Source organism: Python bivittatus, unplaced genomic scaffold (genome assembly GCF_059951505.1).
Source record: "Python bivittatus isolate LINGU-HERP-01145 unplaced genomic scaffold, Pbiv_v1 ctg000220_np1212, whole genome shotgun sequence".
NCBI lineage: Eukaryota > Metazoa > Chordata > Lepidosauria > Squamata > Pythonidae > Python > Python bivittatus.
The window spans coordinates 41,654,325-41,677,315 of NW_028277048.1; the positions used below are offsets into that span (position 1 = coordinate 41,654,325).

The 22,991-nt window shown below is 38.7% G+C and overlaps 1 protein-coding gene across 3 annotated transcripts in view; it reads left to right on the forward strand.

The window, feature by feature from the left end:
* Window positions 1-22,991, forward strand: part of ASPSCR1 (ASPSCR1 tether for SLC2A4, UBX domain containing) — a 91,240-nt gene that overhangs the window by 55,930 nt on the left and 12,319 nt on the right. For all 3 annotated transcript variants that reach the window (XM_088138434.1, XM_007427771.3, XM_025166399.2), the window contains exons 11-12: window positions 62-124; window positions 339-391. In XM_088138434.1, coding sequence (XP_087994560.1) covers window positions 62-124; window positions 339-391 — 116 coding nt within the window. The remainder of the gene's footprint in view (window positions 1-61; window positions 125-338; window positions 392-22,991) is intronic.

Genomic DNA, 22,991 nt, shown 5'->3' on the forward strand with positions numbered 1-22,991 from the left:
GAGGATGGTGCTCATAATGTATGTTCGGCTCATGCTAAACTTTTTTTGCTTTATTTAACAGTTGGTGCTCTGAGGACCTTTGTAAAAAGTCACCTTGTGGATCCAGAGATACCATTTTATTTATGTAAGTTCAGATTTATGTTTTATAATTTTTACAGATAATGTCCTGGGTCTGATGCTACTATTGATTTGGAGAAAATGATTTTACAAGCCATATGTTTTATTTATACGTAAGGCAGTGAGACATATAGCTCACTTTCACTGTGCCCAGACTTTTCCTAAACCACCTTTGTTTCCTTCATCTTGTTTTCTAATGAGAATACTATTTTTTATTTTAGTTATTACACCTCCCAGATCCATCCTGAGTGACGATGGCATGACTCTTTTCAAGGTAGTAGTTATATCACTATTTTTGTTCAGTTTTTTTTTTTAATTATAAAATAATTTTGTTTTTAAGGTCAGCAATGATTACTTTTGTATATCTGAATCAAATGAAGGATAGATGAAATGGTTCGATTTCTTGTGCTGCTAGAATTTGTTGCAAAGGCTTCTTGTTTTGAGTTTAGGTGATTCTATCAATAATTTTTGTTCTGAATTGGGAAATTTTGTGTTTCTAAATCTTCCCATACTTGCAAAAAAGCTGGTAATTGATGAAATATTGGATTGATGATAAAAGGATAGCAGCATTAACATGAACTAAATATAAGGGTGAGTGCAGAGTTCAGTGATCTGCAAAACATTCTGTTTCCTTCCAGACCATGTTGAATCTGTGATCCAGCCCTGAAATAGGCCTGTTTTATTCAGAATGCAGTGTCTGGAACACCAGAAGGCAATTTTGGTTCTGAGAAATTACTTCTGGAAACTGCTGAACCATCCCTGGAATGGCGTGATCCAGGAGAGGTTCAACATGGTCCAGAATTAAACAGAATATTCTGGAATTCTGCAGAATAGTAGTGATATTTTTATTTGGCATGCACTTACATGTAAGTACAGTACAAGACCCTCTCTTTTTAACATGTTACATTCCTGGATCAATGAATTTTCTTTATCCCTATGGATATAATTGGGTAATGATACTTGGAGTTAAGGTTCTTCTGAATGAGAGTTTTATTATATAGTCATTGTTTCTCTGTCACAAAATGTTAAGGGGGAATAAACAGTGTTATCTTTCATTAGTAACTGTTTCATACTTTTGTACCAGCATTTTTCTTAAATGATAATAATTTCTTAAATAAATAAGTTGTTGTTGTTGTTGCCCCTTTGCACAAAACTGGCAAAAGCAAGCTCCTTTGCAAGCAGTTTCTCCAGCGAATGAGTCCTACATGTGGCTCCAGCCTTTTCCCATTGGGTGAAACTGAAAGGGTTTCTGAAGGGTCGGGGGTTGGCTAAGGGAGCCACATGTAGGAATCGTTCGCTGGAGAAACCGCTTGCAAGGGGCTTGCTTTTACCAGCTTGGTGGGTGGGGGAGTTGAAGCACCCTTGCGGTTGTAAGTGCGGGCAGGCGCCAAGTGTCTGAATTTTGATCATGTGACCGCAGGGGCACTACAACAGCCATAACTTTGAGGCCTGGTCGTAAGTCACTTTTCAGCACTGTTGTAATTTTGAATGGTCAGTGAACAAATGATCATAAGTCAAGGACTACCTGTACACCCCAAATGTAATGAGTTGTGTTTTATTTCCTGGTCTCAGTCACTGTTTATGGTTACTATAATCCCACAATGTTGATTATCTGTTCTGAAGATCACTAGACTGACCTTCCTCTACTTTTCCTACTTGAGGTTAATTTGTTAACTTCTGTAAAAGTTCCTCCCTGTTGTGGGTCAATGCAGCTCTGTTCTTTCTTCCCTCTCTTTCTTTTGATCTCTTAGCCCCTGGGCCTCAGAGAAGAGCATACTTTTGCCAAGCGAACAATCTTTCTCTGTTTTAGTGGCCTTGAAAAATTGTGTTCTTGATTTTTAGCAAAGCTTGCTGTGACTACGTTTAACTCTTTGCATAAAAGACTTTTGCCCAAACTGGCTGCTTTTCATAGTGGTGGTGAGATTTTAGGTGGAACTAAAAGAGCCTTGCAAGATTTTTATTTATTTATATTTTTTTTGCATGAGAAACAGCTAGCTGAACTGAAAATATTGCTTGCAGAATATGATATATACCAAAAGTCACTTAGAGGTTGATAGGTTATATAGAGTGTACCAGGAATCCATTTCCATAATCTATGTCATAGCCTCTCAGGCGGCATACTGAATTAGGAAAGGATTAGAGTTCTTCTGAAGTCATTTATAATTGATCTTTCCAAATTCCTGACTTCTTGGCCAGGCCATGTAGATGAGACACAAGTGCAGCTGCTGTCAAGAGTGCTGAATATATGAAGTCAGTACTGTGGCTACTTGCATCCAAATTTGAGGCTTCTTCCTTTTTGATAAATGTATCTAACTGAAGATCTCTTGCCAAAAGGTTTGGGTTTTCAAAAAATAAAAGCAGTGTCTCTATATGATTTACTAATAACACTGTGTTTGTTGCTGCAATGCTTACATTGGCCTCTTTTCCCCTTCACTATGAGAATATGTTGAGTTTATGTTCTTTGCAGCATTGTTATGCATTTGTTGTTTCTTGCTTGTTCTGTGATAACGGAGACTATTTAATTCTTTATGTTGTCCCTAGGGCCTTTCTGCATGAGCAAAACAGAGAGCTGCATTTCAGCATACACCCCCGAATGTATTTCCAAAGGGTAGCACAATACTTTTACAAACATACAGAGACTTATGGGTAGTTGCATGGGCAGAAAAGTTTTTCTTGTTTTGGAGGAAAAAATGATCTGGCTAGATGGGAACTCCAGCACAGAAAGAGCACTTACCCTTTAGAAAATTCCATAAAATATTGGATTATTGCTGGAAGCAAGGTAAAGCAGATAAAATCTTGAGTTTTAGCTTCTTTGGGTTAGCTCTTATCACTCTATTTAAAATTGTGTGTTTTTTGCACTAAAGTGTAGAGCAGGGACACAAAACATCAGTATCTTTTAAGTTAGAAAACATTCCAAAGGTAGATGGGACAGCTGTTTTTATTCATGACTATCCACCTAAAACACCAGCGTGGAAGTATATTTCACATATAGGTCAGTAGGCCTATGCAGACCATTTCCTCTGGATCTGTGTCCAAGAGTGTGAAGCAGCTGCAACTGTATGAAGCTTTGGTGTGCTTGTTTTGAGCTTTTGTGGTACAGATCCAGAGGACTGCTTTGCTCACCAGCAAAATGCCTCTTGAATTAACTGTACAACCATAGTTATGAATACATTGTGGGGAATACACACTTTTATTGCTATACAGAAGGTAGGATTCAAAGAAACAGGGAATAGTTCCATGGGTGTACAGAGAGTTTATAAAAGTGTGAAGGTCAGCTCTTTGAGGTACGGGGTCCAGAACTGCACTGGGCTGGTGGAAGTCTCTCATGTAAGCTTAATCAGTGGAAGTAAGAAAGACTGCGCATAGCAAATAAGAAACAAATGCATGCTTATTGGACAGTAAACAGATGGCGTAGAAAGGCCTTGAAAGCCATTTTAATACCTGAGTCTGTCTACTGCTCAGATATGCTTGCAGCCCTCAATGCTGGAACAGAAGGTTCTGTGCCTTTGTTTCTGAGTCACAATGTCATTGTGGTGGGGAGCAGCCGGTTATGTGTCTTTTTTTCCCCTGTAATTCTCCTCCTTCAAAGCCACTGAAGATATTTTAATTAAAAGCAGAAGTGCTAGTGGCAAGATCCTGTGTGTCTTTGAACTGGGCAACTTTCCCGCTTACTGAGAAAGCAGCTTCTCCCATCTTTGCTTGTTTTGTGCCATCTTGCCCACAGCTGCCACCCAATATGATCTCTGATTCCCACACATTTGTCATGGCGGGACAATGAGGAAATCAGAAGTTTCCATAAGAAGGCTTAATGGAAAAGAGCCAAACTGGGCTTCTGACATAAAATATTGATAAAACTTTGTATCTGAAAATGGGACTTTTTCTATATTGTTTGGCCTTCTCAAATTAGAAATGGGGCATAGCCAAATTAAAGCTGGCTGGAGACTAGGCCAGTCACTCTGTCTCTCAGCCCAGCCCACCTCACAGGGTGGTTGTTGCGGGGAAAACAGGAGGAGGAAGGAGTATTAGGTATGTTGGCTGCCTTGAGTTATTTATAAAAATAATAAAGGCGGGATTTAAAAAATCTAAAAAAAAAAAATAAGGCCTGCAAACCTTAATCAGCCCTTCAGCCTTTTAATCAAATTGCAACAAGAACTTTGTTCACTTTTGTGGAAAATTTTAATTCTGTTTCAACAGGAATAGTATCATTGAATAGTAGTGTTTCAGTGGGAGCATATATTTGTGTTTGTGTGTTCATGAACAAGAATCTGCACTTTCGTGTTATAACTCTGTGGCCTTATACACAATATCCTAACTGTTCCTGAATGCATGTGCTTTCTAACTGCCAAGCTTTTGCTACTAGATAATGCCTCTTTTTTTTTTATCCTCTGACCTGTGTCAGAACATTGTCTGTCCTTCTCTGAAGCCAGCCGTTCCTAATCTACATATACTTTGACATGCACTTTCATCTTTGAACTTGACTTTTTAGCCAATTCCTAAAACTCAGGGGACTTTTTGTTTGCAAAATTCCTCTATAGCAGGATGTGTTCCTTTATTTCCTGTTCATTCTTTCTGCACCTGTTTTGAACGTTAGTCATCAGATTCTGGGTAAGTATATATATTCACACTCCTTGATCCAGCTGGGTTATAGCCAGTGGTTTCCCTTTTTATCTCTTCCTCCTTGCAGCTTGAAGTATTGTATAAAGAATTATAAAGCAGAGTTTGGACAACTGGGCTTTTAGGGTTTAAATTCCTGCAATTTTATTGCCCCACATGGAATAGTATTTTTTGTAATTAGTTTTGACCAAGCAGGGGTTAGATGAGCCTATGATGCCATCTTTGAAAATAAGCTCCACTGAGACTAGTGGACTTACTTTCTTCTGGTAGGCATGCAGCCTTAGAGTCTCTAGTTTACAAGAGTTTGGAAGTGTCTCCTTCCAAACAAATTGGAGTTTCTGCAAAAAAGATAACATATAGAATGTCAGATATCAGTTGCTACAATAAACATACAAGATCATCAAAAAAAATCAACACAAATAATAGTGTTACTTCTGTCAGCAAGGTGAGGAAAACGAGCAGAGTATGGCTTCTTGAATTTTTTCCAACACCTTCACCAGCAATTGCTGTATCAGGCATACGTATTATCTTCTGTGTAAGAAAGTGAGATATGGCGTATGTATGATCTACGCTTTCTCCCCAGGGACTGATCTGGATATGTGCACCTACGGAGCCTGTTTCTGTGTGTGTGCCTGCACTGGCTTTGTATGACCCATTACTCCTCTTGTGTTGCATCTGTGTGTATTTGTGTGGTGGGTATGTATGTACTGGGAAACACAGGGCAGCTGCATATGCTCCACTCTGAATTATGTAGCCAGGAGGGAAGAAGGCTTAGAATGGAAGCATCAGCAGCATTCTGAATCACTGCCCAACTGCCTCTCTAGGGATGCATTGAGGAGATTTTTTTTCTGGATTTTTAATCTCTGCAAACCCCAGCAGGATCTGGCCCATTTTTGAATTCTAGTTTTTCTTTAGACGACTTCTTCCCCTACACCAAATTTGGTCCTGCTCTGTTCTGTTTTCATAGTTATCCTGATAGAGTCCTGAACTCCTTTCCAACATTTCTTTCCAACATTTTATTGGCTTGGAAAGAATAAAAACTATCACCTTCCTCTGAAGGCTTCTGTATTTCTAAATTTTTACTTCACAATCTGTAGTCTCCAGATCCTGTAATTATAATTACAATAAAAATTAGGATATATTTGCTTTTAAATGTTTTGCCCCAGCAGTCATGCACTCTACTTCTTTTGTTCTCATTTTATTGGGTGGGAGCTGTTATTGTGTTAGTTCATTCCTAGGATTATAAATATGTAGACTTTTGTGAAAAAACCCACATTGATGTATTGGAAACAAAAAAAGCTGTAATTCACTATTTTACACCGGAAGGATCTAAATAATTAAATTCATCTTGGAACATTTTGTATTACCTGATTCCTCCAAAGAACTCTGGGAGTTTGGATGTGCAAGAAGATATTACTAACAAAAATTAGGATGAAATAAATTGAGGCTTAGGATGGGTCCTTGGCATAATGATTTGATGACTTAGAAGTTTTTAAAATCCTTGTTTCCAAATCAGCAGGAAAGAGTCTATTCAGACTTCATGTACCCTTTTTTAGCCTGCTGGAAAAAGCTGGGAGAAGATGAAAGCAATTCACGAATTAGATGACTTGAACAGAAATGTTGGTGGCTACTCTTAACTATTCAGAAATCAAGAGGTTACTTTCTAGTTAGGTTTTATTCCTTTCCAAACAACCAGAACTTGAACATTACTACTTTTTAAGGAGAGCTGTGAATTTGGGTATATTTCTGCATTAAAATATTATATGCCACTGGTGTTTGCCTTACAACATTGTATTTTTCAACACTGAACATTTATCCATCCATGGTTTTATTTATCCTTATACTGAATTACAGAAGAGACTTTGTATGATTTATGAGGAAGCAGTGGTGGGTAAATGTTGGATGACTGATAGATTTGGGCAAAGATGCATAAAGGAAGCTTAAATGGAGAACCTCCTTACTGCCACTTGTAAATATGTTGGGAATAGTGGGGAAATAAATTAAGGAAGTTTTTTTTTTCTTGGTAGCATATCACTTATTGTGTGTGCATTAGTTAGGCACAGCTGAAATAGTATGGTGGTTATGGCCACCTAGCCTTTAAAGAATGTCAGTGTCATCGTTCCCACTCACATTTCATTTTCGCAAAACAATGAACAACAATCTATCTCTTCTGACCTAGTGGGTGCTCTTACCATGAATGCATAACGGGGGGAAATGCAGTCTGAATTAATCTATTTAAGTTGGTTATCAAGCCTGCCAGTGTTGAGTATACATCTCTTTTCCTGTATGTATTTGTCAGTAGACAAGACTCATGCCTCAGTTTTAGGAAATTGGCTGAAGTCTTCCCTTGTCAAGAGAATTATAGGAGTTTTGTTTACTTCTGTGCCCTATGAGAACACTAACAAAATTGTGTGTGGACAGAGCCTAAGTACTGAAAATTATACTGTTCTGGTGTAAATGCCAGTATTGTTTGGCATGTTGCTTGAGTCTTACAAATACAGTATATCCAAATTTACCATTCTTTTAAAGTGGGTAAGCACTCCTGAGGATGAGACATAGATTCTGAGATTAAACAAAACAAAAAAAGTAATTGGTACAGTAATTATCTTCTGGAGGGAAACAGTAATGAACCTGCACACTAGGCTTGACAAAAAGAAGCATTTCCTTATCTTTCTGAAAATATTTGCCCCAGCTTATTTATTTCACCTGCTGTAATATTCTGATCTGTTGCTATCTTTTCCTATTTTAAATTAGCTGATTCTCAGGGACATTTTGCTTCCTAGCTTTAGCATAAATCATCTTCAGTGGGGTCCCTTAACTTGGCAGAAACCAAAGAGGCTTATTTTTTCCTGGGCAAAAATTGATGCGGGCACTGTTCCAGCTTTCATGTCCCTGGCAATTTTGTTATTGTTAGATGCCCTTTTTATAGGATGCTGATATTTACTGGGCAGTTTTGCCTAAGCCCCTTTGTTCTTAGTTGGAGTTGTGGATTTTGTTATTGGGCCTGTCTTGGCATCACTCTGAGAGGCAGTGTTGAAGTAGGGAGACGGATGCTTGCTTTCTCAGTATTTGCTGAATAATAATATCACAGATATGGAAATGAATATACTCTATCCATCTTTTGGGTTTCGACATGAAGAATACAGGAATTGGAGCAACCACTTCTGTGGATTTTGGTTTGTTTCTTTGTGCAAAAAGATAGGTATGAGCATAAGTTGAATTACCACCTTAGTGATACAGTGAGAGAGAGAGAGAGAGAGAGAGAGAGAGATGATTAAAGAAGTGACTTCCATTCTTCTTTACAGCAGTTACGAACTTATTATCCCTCCTCCCTCTTTAAAAATACATTAGAAAGAACCCTTCTATCCCATATTCAACCCTTTTTTCAATCAGCAAATCCAGAAATCACCATTTCATTTTTTTTCTTTTTTCAGCAAAAAGTCCATAAAGGCTTTCCAGTCTTTTATAAAAGTACTTACTGTTTTTTCCCTGACCAGGCAGGTCAGTTTTGCCATTTCTGTTAATTCTACCATCTTTATGATCCATTCTTCCATTGTGGATATTTCAGTATTTCTCCATTGTTGTGCATATAGTGAATTTACCACCTTGTTGGACAGAATGCACTTAACAGTTCATGAAGTAAGAACATACAAAGAAACCTGTTGGATCATATGAAGGTTTCATGTAGTCCATCATTTTGTGTTACAGTGACCAACCAAGGGTCACAACTGTAAATAGGGTGATGGTATTATTTAATACAGAGCATGTCATTTTTAATGGTTTATAATAAAAAGGTTTATAACTTTTAAGAGACTTGTGAATGAATTTAATATGAGTTAACAAGAGATAACTGGGCATATCAAACAGGTTGAGAAAATATAAGTTCAAAGTGTCATAGAGCAGATGATTGGAAAATTTGCATTGCTAGTACCGAATAGTTTCAAAAGGAAAATTTTTTTGTATATTACAAAGGATTTTTCTTACATGTATACAGTGACATGAGAAAAAAGTTTTGTATCAACTGTACAAATTATATTGACAAGGTAGGTGTTACAATTGCTTTTATCATGTAAATCTTGAACATTCTAGAAAATACAAATCTAATAAGAATATGGATTGAGCCTATCAGTTTTCTCTGTTCCACAGTACTGCCTTAAAGAATTTGTAAATATAAGCTTCTTAATGATTTACTGTAGTGCTACATCATGTCATATTTTGTCTCTCTTTCCAGCCTCTGGGTCTTTGGAAATCAGTGTCTCAGTAGGACCATTTAGTTACTGTCTGGAACCAGTAAAAGTAAATTTGGTTGTTTACAACTGTGGTTTAAGTATATATAAGATCTTTATTTCAGTTCAGGTAGATTTTTGTTGACCTGGCTTGAGAGTACAGTTCAGTGCATGCTTATGAAATAAGAAGAAATCTGGTGGATAGATCAAAAATCATATCTAGTCTGGCAGCTTTCTGTTTCCACAATAGTCAGTTAAGATGGATCTGGCAAGGCTAGAAACAGGACATAAATGTCAAACTTCACAGGCCTTATACTGAGCAAAATAGCACCTTTTCACACATATTCTCCAGAAGTTAATATTCAGCTGTGTATTCTCTCTCAACTTTGTAGTATCATACGCATAGCCATTAATGGCTTTATCTTCCATGTTTAATTGACATTAAAATCCACTGGACATGATGGAGCTGACACTTTGCAAAACAAATTGGCAATTTACAAGATTACTCTAATTAGTTTTGTTTTCAGATAGGAGATTGATGTCTCTGATCTCCTTGGATTGCAGGGTTTTATTTTGTCTCTCCCTTTTCACTGGGAATATACAGGAATGTTGATACTCTGGAGATAATTGCAGTCCCCAATCCCCAGTACAAATGGGATTCAACAAGTTACCTACGCCTGTCAGCCTAAATTCAGTGTTACTGGTTTGAGAAGAATGTATCTTCTTATCTCTCTGGTTTAATAAATTGTCTCAACTTATTTGTTGTGTGTAATACAAATTTCCACTGCAGTTACCATCTTCTCATGAACACCTTTCCTATAAGTCTATTTCTTTTCATACGTGAAAGGCCATCCATAAATTATTCTCCAACTCTTTAAAATACCTGAGTCCAACAGAAGAGAATATGTGTGGCTCACGGTTGAACTGTGGAGTCCTTGGGGTTCTCTGAGCTTGGTTGTTTTCTTGCAAACATTTCATTATCCAGCTAGGTAACATCTTCAGTGCTAGAATGGAGTGGAGTTTGCTCTCTGTTTACAGTGGGACAAAAAAGTATTTAGTCAGCCACCAATTGTGCAAGTCCCCCCACTTAAAAAGAAGAGAGAGGCCTGTAATTTTCATCATAGGTATACCTCAACTATGAGAGGCAAAATGAGAAAAAAAATCCAGAAAATCACATTGTCTGATTTTTAAAGAATTTATTTGCAAATCATGGTGGAAAATAAGTATTTGGTCACCTACAAACAAACAAGATGTCTGGCTCTCACAGACCTGTAACTACTTCTTTAAGAGACTCCTCTGTCCTCCACTCGTTACCTGTAGTAATGGCACCTGTTTGACCTTGTTATCAGTATAAAAGACACCTGTGCACAACCTCAAACAGTCACACTCCAAATTCCACTATGGCCAAGAGCAAAGAGCTGTTGAAGGACACCAGAAACAAAATTGTAGACCTGCACCAGGCTGGGAAGACTGAATCTGCAATAGGCAAGCAGCTTGGTGTGAAGAAATCAACTGTGGGAGCAATAATTAGAAAATGGAAGACATACAAGACCACTGATAATCTCCCTCAATCTGGGGCTCCATGCAAGATCTCACCCCATGGGGTCAAAATGATCACAAGAACGGTGAGCAAAAATCCCAGAACCACACGGGGGGACCTAGTGAATGACCTGCAGAGAGCTGGGACCAAAGTAACAAAGGCTACCATCAGTAACACACTACGCCACCAGGGACTCAAATCCTGCAGTGCCAGGCGTGTCCCCCTGCTTAAGCCAGTACATGTCTGGGCCCGTCTGAAGTTTGCTAGAGAGCATTCGGATGATCCAGAAGAGGATTGGGAGAATGTCATATGGTCAGATGAAACCGAAGTAGAATATTTTGGTCTAAACTCAACTCGTTGTGTTTGGAGGAGAGAGAATGCCGAGTTGCATCCAAAGAACACCATACCTACTGTGAAGCATGGGGGTGGAAACATCATGCTTTGGGGCTGTTTTTCTGCAAAGGGACCAGGACGACTGATCCGTGTAAAGGAAAGAATGAATGGGGCCATGTATCGTGAGATTTTGAGTGAACACCTCCTTCCATCAGCAAGGGCATTGAAGATGAAACGTGGCTGGGTCTTTCAGCATGACAATGATCCCAAACACACCGCCTGGGCAACGAAGGAGTGGCTTCGTAAGAAGCATTTCAAGGTCCTGGAGTGGCCTAGCCAGTCTCCAGATCTCAACCCCATGGAAAACCTTTGGAGGGAGTTGAAAGTCCGTGTTGCCCAGCGACAGCCCCAAAACATCACTGCTCTAGAGGAGATCTGCATGGAGGAATGGGCCAAAATACCAGCAACGGTGTGTGAAAACCTTGTGAAGACTTACAGAAAACGTTTGACCTCTGTCATTGCCAACAAAGGATATATAACAAAGTATTGAGATGAACTTTTGATATTGACCAAATACTTATTTTCCACCATGATTTGCAAATAAATTCTTTAAAAATCAGACAATGTGATTTTCTGGATTTTTCCCATTTTGTCTCTCATAGTTGAGGTATACCTATGATGAAAATTACAGGCCTCTCTCATCTTTTTAAGTGGGAGAACTTGCACAATTGGTGGCTGATTAAATACTTTTTTGCCCCACTGTATGGGAGATAGGATGCAATATAAATTTACCAAATAAATCTGTTAAATAAATATCTATTAAATCTCAATGGGTTTTAATGCATGCATATATTACACTAGCATAAAATGAAAATGGGATGCATGTTTTTGTTCTGCCAGTCAGTCTATTATCTGTCAGTAACTGCTTTGAATTCTTAAAAGCACATGCTTACATCATTGGTGATGTTAGCTAGCCCACTTGTCTTCTATTGGTCTCTTTTTTGATTGGCTTCCATTTTTCCAAGCATCACGATCTTCTCCAAAGGATCTTACCTTTCTATTCTGTGTCCAGGACATTTCAGATTTGGTGTCATTGCCTCCAGTGAGCAGCCAGGTTTTATTTCACCTAGTACTGAATGATTTGTCTTCCTGTGGTCCAAGGTTGTCAGGCCCTTTGACAGCTGTCTGAACTAAAAGTAATTCTTTTCCAAGCTCTATTTTCAGAGAGTTCTCTCTAGCAAGATTTGTTGATAAGAAATGGTAGGAATATGATCATTCCAGTAAGTGAATTAACTTTCCATTTAGAACAAATATATCTCAATGTTCATTAGGATGGAGACTTTCTGAGTCTCTTTCTCACAACCTTAATGGTGCACCAGAGGGGGCTGGTTCTCTTCACTGATAATGAGGAAGTCTGTAGCTGGTTGTTTATGTAAGTTTCTTGAATTTTATCAGTCTGAGAACCAACTCTTACAAAGGTATTCTCAACAGTTTTCTCCAGCACCATAATTAAAAGGCATCAGTTTCTCTTCATTCAGTCTTTCTGATGGGCCATGATTCATAGGCATATGTTACAGCTGGGGAAACCGTGGCCTTAGCAAGTTTGTTGTCAATGTAACATCTCTGCAGTTTTTGTCTAGATTTGTCAGTTTTTCTACTAAGTAGCACGTGTCTCTTATCCCTATGAAATATTGAGCCCATGAAAATAAATTCTGTTACCACTACAGCCTCTTCCTTCTATCTTTGCATTGGTTGACATTACCTTTTTTAAAATATTGAGCAATGGGCCAACCTTTGTATTCTGTTCTTTCACCTTTAAGTCTTTCTCACTTTCACCTATCAAAGTGCTATCATCAGCATATCTGGGATTGTTTGTTTCAGCAACTTTAATTCTAATTTCCATTTTTTCTAGTTCAGTATTTTTCATGATATATTCTGTATATGTATTAAATAAATGAATAACAAGACAATATACAACCTCAGTGTATTCCTTTCCCAATCTTGAACCGTTTAGCTGCTCGACATTCCATTCTAACTATTGCTTCCTGGCCATCATTCACATTCTTCCATAGACAAATGAGGTATCCCAGTATGCACATGTTTAAAGGGCTGCCCAGAATTGGTTGAGATCTACACACTCAAAAGCTTTAGTACAATCAATAACCAAAAATAAACATCTTTTTGGAACCCCCTTGGCTTTTCCATTATCCATCAGATGTTAGCAATGTGATCTTAGGTGCTTTTTCCTCTTTGAGATCCAGCGTGGATGTCTGGCAGTTCTTGTTTCATGTATTTTATTTTATTTTATTTTATTTTATTTTATTTTATTTATTTATTTATTAGCTTTACCTCCACCCATCTCCCCCGATGGGGGACTCTGGGCGGCTCACAAAATCCGTTAAAACAATAAATATATATAAAATTACATAAAACATTGAAAACTATGCAAAGCATTACTGAAGGAAAAGAGAAAGTCCAAGAGGCTGATGGTATTGCTGATTCTGGATTATCTTGAGCATTATCTTATTAACAAGTGAGATAATTGCAGCTGCTCACTAGATTGAGTATTCTTTATCACTGACTCTTTTTTTTGGAGTGGAATATAAAATATTTTCCAGTCCCTTGGCCACTGCTGTATTTTCCTACCTGCTTACAAACTGCAAGAGCACTTTAATTACATCATCTTGCAAAGTCCTAAATATTTCAACAAATCCTGCATCTTTGTAGTTTTAGGGCCCATTTAACTCCCCTTTCCAGAACAGTGGTTCTTAAACTGGGTTAATTACTCCCAAGAGGGTAATTTGTGCAAATCCCCGGGGTAATGGAGCAATTTGTAATTGGTTGTGTACAAGTCAAGGATTTAGTTTGGGACTGCTGTTGCTGAGACACTTCTGTAAAACAACAGAGTTTTAGGGAAGTAATGACATTTTTCAAGACCAGATAAAGGTGTAACTGGGTCAAACAGTTTAAGAGCCAGTGTTCCAGATTGTCCACCTGTAGCTCATTGATCAAATCTTTATACATGTCATTAATGTTGGGATTTGTTTTGTTCAGCTTCTCCATATATTTGTGTCATTGAGCCATCAACAGGCACATAGAGATAAACAACATCTACACACTATTCAAAAGAGACAATAAAAAGGAAGACAAAAGACCAGAACATCTCCTCACCAGCAATTATCACCCAGATAAGCAGAGACTATCACCAAGATTATCACCAGATATACAATCAAGCAGTAAACAATACCCTAATCAAGGAACTACCAGAGGGGGAAAAAATAAAACAACCCCCCCCCCCAACACTGGCAGGGCAAGCCACTGTATATAAACAGAGCAAACCCCATTCCATTCTAACACTGAAGATGTTATCTAGCCGGGTAACGAAATGTTTGCAAGAAAACAACCAAGCTCAAAGAACCCCAAGGATGCCACATCTTTTTTTTCTCCAATAAATCTTTGCCGCCTTTGTCTTTTATGTGTCCATTTTTGCATAAAAGGTTTCTTTAATTTCTGTAATTTTGTAATATTCTAGAACTAGAACTAGAACTATATTCAGTTATCTTCAATTTCTTTGCATTGCTTATTTTTATTCTTGCTTTTCATTGGAATTAAATGTTTAGTTGGGCAATTTTTCCTCTGTTTTTTATTTTCCATCTTCAACTACATTTCAGCGTATCAGAAGATAGATATTTTGTATTCTTTTATTTTTTGCATTTCAGGATATTTTGCTGTGTTTTTCATATCTAATCTATTAAGTCTGTTCTGTACCTTCAACACATCAGGTGGAATACTGAAGCTGTATCACAGGAGTTTATAATTGAAGTTCAAGCCAGCAGCACATCTTGTTTGTGTTGACTAAGTAGAGCTTCTCCATCTTCACTTGCAGAGCATATAGTCAATTTGATGTTGGTATTGTCCATCCAGTGATATCTAGCATTTAAATTATTGGCATTCTACATGGGGCTACCTTTGAAGAGTATCCGGAAGCTACAGCTGGTTCAAAACGCAGCCATGCGGACAATCTTGGGTGCCCCAAGAACAGCACATATAACTTCTTTACTGCGCGAGCTGCATTGGGTCCCAGTCTGCTGCTGGGTCCAATTCAAAGTATTGGTTATCACCTTTAAAGCCCTATGTGACATGGGTCCAGGTTACCTGAGGGACCGTCTCACCCCGTCACATCAACCTGTCCCACCCGGTCAGGCAGAGAGGGCATATTGCGGACCCCATCAGCAAGAGAATGTCAGCTGGCAGGGCACAGGAGGAGAGCCTTCTCTGCCATTGGCTCCGCCCTTTGGAACATTCTCCCTCTAGAGGTGCGGCAGGCAAGGATTAAAGACCTGGCTCTGCCAGCTTGCATGGGGTGATAACAATCTTACCCAATCCTAGGGGTGGCTGGCGCCTTGATGACGCTACCTGAGTGACTGCCAATTTTATATCTATTCTTGGATCTATTTATTTTCTATTTATTAAGAGTATTATATATTGTCATTTTAATTGATTTTAACTGTTTTGTAAACCATCCAGTGTCATTTCAACAAGACGAGCGATGACAAATTTGACAAATATTTAAGTTTCTTGATAGAATACTTAGGTCAGATTTTCCCATTAATCCACGTGCTCTTTTACTTCCAATGTTACCTTTTCATTGACATCTTTTTCTGATCACCAAGATGTAGTAAGTTGCTAAAGAACTGTTCAGCTTCTTCTGTATCTGTAGTTGAAGCATAGACTTGTATCATCATAATATTGATTGGCTTGCCTTGGATTTGAATTGAGATTATGCTATAACTTTAAGGGTTATATCTGACTTTGACGCCCTGTTGTTAATAATGATGGCTAGTAGAAGAACTGATGCTCCAGTGATGTCAAGTGATCCATCCCACTCCATTTCAGTTTGATGATTCCCCAGTGTTAGTGTTCAGTCTTGATATTTCTGCTCTGACATGTTTATTTTTATTTATTTATCAAATTTATGTAGCCACCCATCTCATACGTGACTTTTGTGTGAGACTCTTGTGAAGGAGATACATTATATCAGTTACCTGTGCTATTATAGAAAGAGGAAAAATAGGTGGCGAGTATGAAGAAGCAACACATATCAGTTTATAGAAAATGTATTTTAAAAAGAAAAAGATGTAATGAAGCTGTAAAGTTCTGTACTGTGTTTGTTTATTTACAGTAGTTATGAATTGCCCCAATCAGCCAAGACTCTGGGTGATGTACAAGTAAAAAAAGGGGGGGGGAGAATTGGCAAGAACAAAATAATTCTGAAATGCAATGGTTGCCCACTATCAATCAGGAACAAAAGCACATTGAAACAGAAAGGTTTTCACAGCCTTGCAGAATGCAAGGAGGGATGGAGCTGCACATATTTCTGAGGAGAGAGTATTCTGTAGTGAGGGGGTCACTACTGAAAAGCCTTCCACCTTATCCACACCCCAGTGTGCCTCATGAGGGTGGGGGACTCCGAGCAGGCCCTCTGTGAATATTTGTACTTGACTGGCAGATTCAATTTTGGCAAGGAAGTTCCTAATCCATCTCAGCGCTATGCTGTAAAGGGCTTTAAAGGTGATAGTCATCACACTGAATTGAACTTGGAAGCCTTGGAAGCTTACCAAGTCAGCAACTTTAAAATTGGGGCTATCCCACAATATCAAGATAGTACACTGTATTAGTACAGTGCTGTGCAAGAAGTCCAGAAGGATAACATGGCTGATGATATCAAACACCACTGAGAATTCCTGTAGGACCAAATTGAATTAACTCCCCAAATCAGAGTGCCAGCAAAGACCATCTGTCATGCTAAACCTGGGAATGTGGTCCTAATCCGTAAAATTGTAAAGTAAACCATATGAGCAACTGTACATTGGCCCAGTCCCTGGAGGCTATGCAGGTCTAGATGGGGAGAAACCAACTCCAACTTAGTTCTACCAAGATTGCATGGCTGTGGATAATGGGAGTCCCCCAGATCCAGGGATTTTCCATCTCTAATCTTGGATGGGATTGCACTTCCCCATTCAAAACTGATGCACAATCTGGGGGTCGTTTGGACTCTCAGCTCCTGCTTGAAGAAGTAGCAGCAGTTGTGGCCAAGAAGGCCTTTACACAGTTTTATGTGCCAGTTGCACCCCTTCTTGGATCAGGAGGCTCTTCAGACAGTCACTTATGCCATAGTCATCTTGTCACTTTACTACCTACTGCAATGACTCTATGTGAGGCTGCCCTTGAAGACCACTTGGAAGCTTCAGCTGGTCCAGAATGCAGTGGTGGGGGCAATGATGGGCAAGTCTTGGGATGGCCGCATAACACCTCTGCTTCATGAGATACATTGGTTCCCATTGTGCTCTGAGTGCAATTCAGGGTACTGATAATCACTTATAAAGCCCTAGATGGCATAGGGCCAGATTATTTGAGGGATTGCCTATATCCCATGGTATTTTTCACTCCCATAACAGCTGGCAGAGTTGGTAAGCTCCAAGTCCCCTTGATTAAAGAAGACCATCTATCAGAACCCAGGAAGTGTGCCTTTTCTGTTGCAGCACCTGCCCTCTGGAATCAATTTCTCCCCAGAAAATCATGTGGCTCCCATCCTGATGGCATTCTGAAAGGCCTTGAAAAGCTGGCTGTTCTCCCAGGCCTTAAAGTAGGGTGGATACAGTCCCCTTGTTAGATGTGTCTTTTGTTTGTATGTTTGTTTATTTGTTCATTACACCCCCTACTCCCACCCCCTGGTGACAGCAACACATTGACACTAGCCATTTGATGGGCTCCATATCAACCTGGGATCCCCAGGCCCGTTGGCAAACCATGGCTTCAGGGCCTTGTGGAAGAGTATCAAGGTGGGGGCCAGTCTCATCTCTGCAGGGATGATGTTTCACAGGGAGGCCCTTCTTCTTGGTCCCACTAGATGGACCTCCTTAATGGGGGGGGGCTGTAACATACCCTGCCTCCCCAATCTGGTGGGCCGGAGAGATGAAATTGGAAAGAGGCGGCAGATAGTCCCCAGTTTAAGAACGAGTTCTGTTCCCAAGGTCTGTTCTTAAGTCAAATTTGTACGTAAGCTGGAACAGTATTATTATATAATGCAATATAAGTAGTATAAGTAGTATTGTGTAATTAATTTGAACCATTGTGTATTTAACTTGAATTTTGCTACAGTAGGCTCCATTCTTAACTATGGGTCATCTGTAATCTGGGCTTTCTTAACTTGGGGACTGCCTATATAGTGTGATGTTGATCTTGTATATTTTATCTTATATTTTGTATATTGCTGTTTTGTTTTAAATTGTGAGTCACCCAGAATCATTTTGGAGTCAGGTGGTGTCTAAATCTAATGAAATGAATAAGCTTGTGTGCTCTTATATGAAGTAAAATTTGTCTCATAGATACTATTATTTGTGTAGTCTTTCAGGAATAAGAAAGCAATTGCTGTGCATTGATGCTTTTAAGTTCAACAGTCTCATTCCAAGAATCCCCTTCTTGGTGATATCTTTCATTATCTTGAGGTCACCTGAATAAGATTGTTTTGATTCCCTTCTACAGTCCTAGTATGGTCTGTTGTTCTGTCCCTGAAGGGCTCTGTGTTGGCTGAAGGAATATAGATACAGAAGTTAAGGGAAATATCAATATTCAAGGTGTTCTGTAAATACTTGTCAAATTACTGAGTTATTACTATGTTTGTTTTCCTTATAAGGTTGAAGAGACTTTGAGAGCTTCAATTGTAAGCTTGGTAGCCATGGGCCAATAGAAGACTTAAATTGTGGGATAAAAGAAAACTAGATGAATGTGGGCTTAAAAATAAATAGGCTATATTTGAAGTGAACATCCTGTTGTATGTGTGTGTTTACAGCAGGGCAAATGTGCAGACTGGCAGCAACATGAAGTTTTTGAAAGTTATAAAGACTTCAAGGAATTGGCTTTGATATTTTGTTATGGCTGTTTGTGCTGGCTGCATTACCCCCATGGCCCATGAATTATTTTAAAATGTTCTTCAGGGCAGAACTGATCAACTGCAGACTTCTCTGCTGCAGAAGTCCAGCCAAGGGTCCCTGAAGCTCCAGCTGGTTTGTGTACTTGTTCTAAGTTAACTGGACTTTTCAGAGATGTTTCTCCTCTTCCTCCTTACAAGTTCCACTCCAGGAACACATACAGGCATCACTCACAGGACTAGGAGTACACTAGCTGGCAAATCTCTAAGATGTGTGCTGGGAATTTGTACTGGGAATTTGTGCTGGGAATAAAGGTAAGTATCTTAGAGTTTGGAAAGGACAGAACACAGCTGTAGTCCCATCTTCAAAGGAACTAAAACAGTCTCAAAAGTTTCCTTCTGTTTTCCTCTGATAGCAAACTGGAAAGGGCTTTGCAGAGTGAAATCTGTTACTGGACTTGTAATACAGGGACCACATTTATTAAAATGCTTTTTTAAGCAAAAAACAAAACAAAACAACTTTCCAGATTGACTCTTTACTAATGTCTTTCTATTGTGAAGCATAATGCATGGGAATGTGATTCAGTTCAAACCCAGTGATTTCTCGTAACATCAGAACCAAGCCTGCCTAATCAGTAAGAAAGAAAATGCAGGTCCAGCAATCATTTTGATTGTTGCATACATCCAATTTGCAAAGTCTTATTTCTTGTGTCTCTGAGATCCCCTTATTCCAAAAAAATTGGGCTGCTTCTCCTTTCAGATGCCAATAATCATGTTAGTCTCTAGCACACATTGATTATGTGCCATCATCAGTGCTGATTCTTAGTGAGCACACAGATAGACCTCCTACAAAATAATTTATCCCAAATCTGACCCTTCACATTTCCCAACGGTGCACTCATTGGTGCTCTAATTACATATATTCACTTTTCCACTAGTTGTCCTCCTCTTCTCTGTTCTTCCATCTTTCTCAGACTTATGGACTTCTTAAGTGAGCTAGGTCTTTGCACAATGTGTCCAAAATATGATAATTTGAGTCTGATCATTTGTGCCTTAAATGAGAACTCTGAATTGATTTCTTCTAGGATCCATTTTGTTTCCTTGGCTATCCATAGTATTCCAAGAGTCTTCTCCAACCCCAAAGTTCAAAAGCAACAATATTCTATTTACTGTGTCCTGCTTTTTCAAACTCGAACTTTTACTTCAATAGATGATCATAGGGAAAACAATTGTCTGCATGATTCTGATATTTGTAGGTATAGACACATCATAGGATCTGAATATTTTTTCCAAGGTAGTTTCATTGCTACCCTACCAAGTGCTAATCTGTGGCGTACTGTATTTCTTGACTGCTGATTCTTTTACTGTTGATAGGGTATCCTAAAAGGCAGAAGCTATCTACCAGTATTTTCGTTTGCATTTCTAAGGCTGGTTGCTGTAACTGTTGTCATTAGTTTGGTCTCCTTTATATTTAATCATTATCCCATTTTTTTCTCTATGCTCCTTAGCTTTCTTTTTAGAGCATTTTCAGCTATCAGAGCAGCATAATCAGTAAGAAAGCAAAGGACCACACCTGTACTGCAGGGAGTTAAAAGAGAAGCTCTGAAGGCACAGGGTATAGGTGTCACTGGAAGAGAGAAAGGAAAGTGTGTCGGAGAATTAAAGAAGCCAGTTGTGCATGGAGGAGGTGAAACTAAAACAGTGGAGTGAGCTCTGAGACTCTGAAGCTACTACAACTGAGAAAGGAGCCTTATAGCTTTACAAACCTTCCAAAGACATAGACTAGTATAGCCAACTAGCAATAAATAATTATTTTCTCCCTCCTACAAACTGACAAGGACTGAGAGATGGAGAAATAACTCAGTAAAAAGGAGCAATTACAGGCTGCTTCAACCTCCAGCAGGACTTATTTCAGTATAAGGGCTGGAAGGTAGGGGACAAGATAGAGCTAAATGTAAGGTAAAGACATTAATCCCTAGATAAAAGGAACAGAATTCTAAGTCCTGAAAGGTGGAGACTAGGAAAGAACTGTAGCAATACCTGTCTTTTTTATTGCTATAAAAGGTGGGCAGTTAAGAACACAGAGTAAAATGGAAACTTGTAACATGGTTAAGTATTGTCATTTACTATTACTTATAAATATATTACTAGGCACAGGTAAGCAGATATGGTGTATGTATTAGGTTTAACACATTAAAAGTGTATAGGTTGTATAATAAACCAACCTTGTGTATATATCAAAGGAAAAGCTTCACCCTCCTAGTCTACAGTTTGTACCATAACTTAATTGTAACCCTCTGACATGAACTTTTAGTAGTAGATGTTCTTATAAATAGGGAATATTTCTAATGTATCCTGGATGTTGATATTCTACTGTAAAGAATAATAGTATATTTTTTCCATTTCTTTGAATCAATTACTATCTTTCCATTGGTGTCCTTTAACATACTAATTCGAGATTAGAACCTCCTGAATTTGGGGATCTTTTGGAACACTTCACTTGTTTGTCCATATCTGTTTCCCTCTTCAGTATCTTTACAGATATTGAGGTAATACTGCTGCTTGTCTCTTCTAACAGTTATTTGAAATTCTTTGTCTTTCTTGAGTATGGCTTCTCTTTTCTTCTTGGCAATTCTCATCATCTGTTGATCCCATTTGCTATTTTTGTTGGTTTTTGGCAATCTCTTATTGCATTCATCTTTAACAAGTTCTGTGATTTCATTCCACGGTTCCTCTGGTTCCCTATCAATGAGGTTTAGGACTTCAAAGCAATTCCTGTTGTTTTCATTGAAAATGATGGGTATGCATTCAAAATCATATTATGGAAACTGGTTGGCTTTGTTCTTCTGCTTTGGCTGTACTTGGAACTTGCACATGAGCAATCTGTGATCTGTTCCATAGTCACCCCCAGGTAATGTCTTTTGCTGTTATACTGAGCATTTCCATCTCCTAGTATCAATAACATAGTGAATTTGATTTCTATGTATTCTATCTGGTGATGTTCACATATAGAGGTGTCATTTCGGTTGTTGGAAGACCATGTTAGCAATGAAGAAATCACTGGAATGGCAGAAACTGGTAAGTTGCTCTCCTGCTTCATTTCTGTTTCATAAGTCATACAGTCCATTCTACTTCCAACTTACATATTCCAGTCTCCAACCAGAAACAGCACACATTGCTTGCATATTCTGTTGATTTCAGATTGTACTTGACCATAAAACTTACTTTCTTTCTGCATCAGTGGTTGGAGTATAAACTTAAATAACTGTCATATTAAAGGCTTGGCCACAAAGTCTAATTGATATTATTTGGTCATTGGCTGCACTGCACCCAAGAACTGTCTTATTACCCAAGTATAGTCTTCCTGACAAAAAACAACATCGTTCCTTCTTCATTTTTCATGTCCTGAGTGACAGATAGTATGATCATCTGACTTAAAATGTCCAATTCCAGTCCATTTCAGTTCACTGATGCCTAAGAAGTCAGTGTGTAGCCATTTCATTTAATCTTTCACTTAGTTGAGAACCATTTTCACGCTTTCTACATTTCATGTTCCAACTGTAATTCTGTCTTTGCACTTTCAGATTTCCTTTTCCTGTGTAGTAACATCAACAATTAGAGATCCTGCAGGCTTTAATCTAGCTAATTCATAAACATTTTTGGTACTCCAAAAAAACTCAGCTCTTCCTCAGTAGCATGTTGAGTCCCATCTGGCTTGAGGGGCCTATCATCCAATATTATCTCATCAGTTACTTTATCTTGTCTGTCCATCTGGTTTTCTTAGTAAAATACAGGTATGGTTTACTGTTGCCCTCTTTTGCACAGTATGACATAATGCCTTTGCCATTGTCACAAAAGTCGTTATCCGCCTCCATTATCTTTCTATGTTGCTGCTGCCCAATATAGATGTGATGTCTGCTTTACCTGGGCAGCTTTGACTAGGAGTATATACTCTTGGAATACCCTCCTGGCATTCTTTGCTCATCCCTGCCAGGAACATGCACACACAGCCTGCCTCAGTGGGGCAGTGTGGCAGGACTGGGGACATGGGAGGAGTGAACATAGAATTGCGGTAATAATTATACCCAGGAATAAGAGTAAGAAAATGAATCAGTATGTTTGAAATTATACAGTAAATCCATTAAAAGTACCACTTTTAATACTAAAACAGCTAGCACTCTGGTCAAAATTTGTCCGATGAGTAAAAGTTCCACTTTTAGACATTATCTGA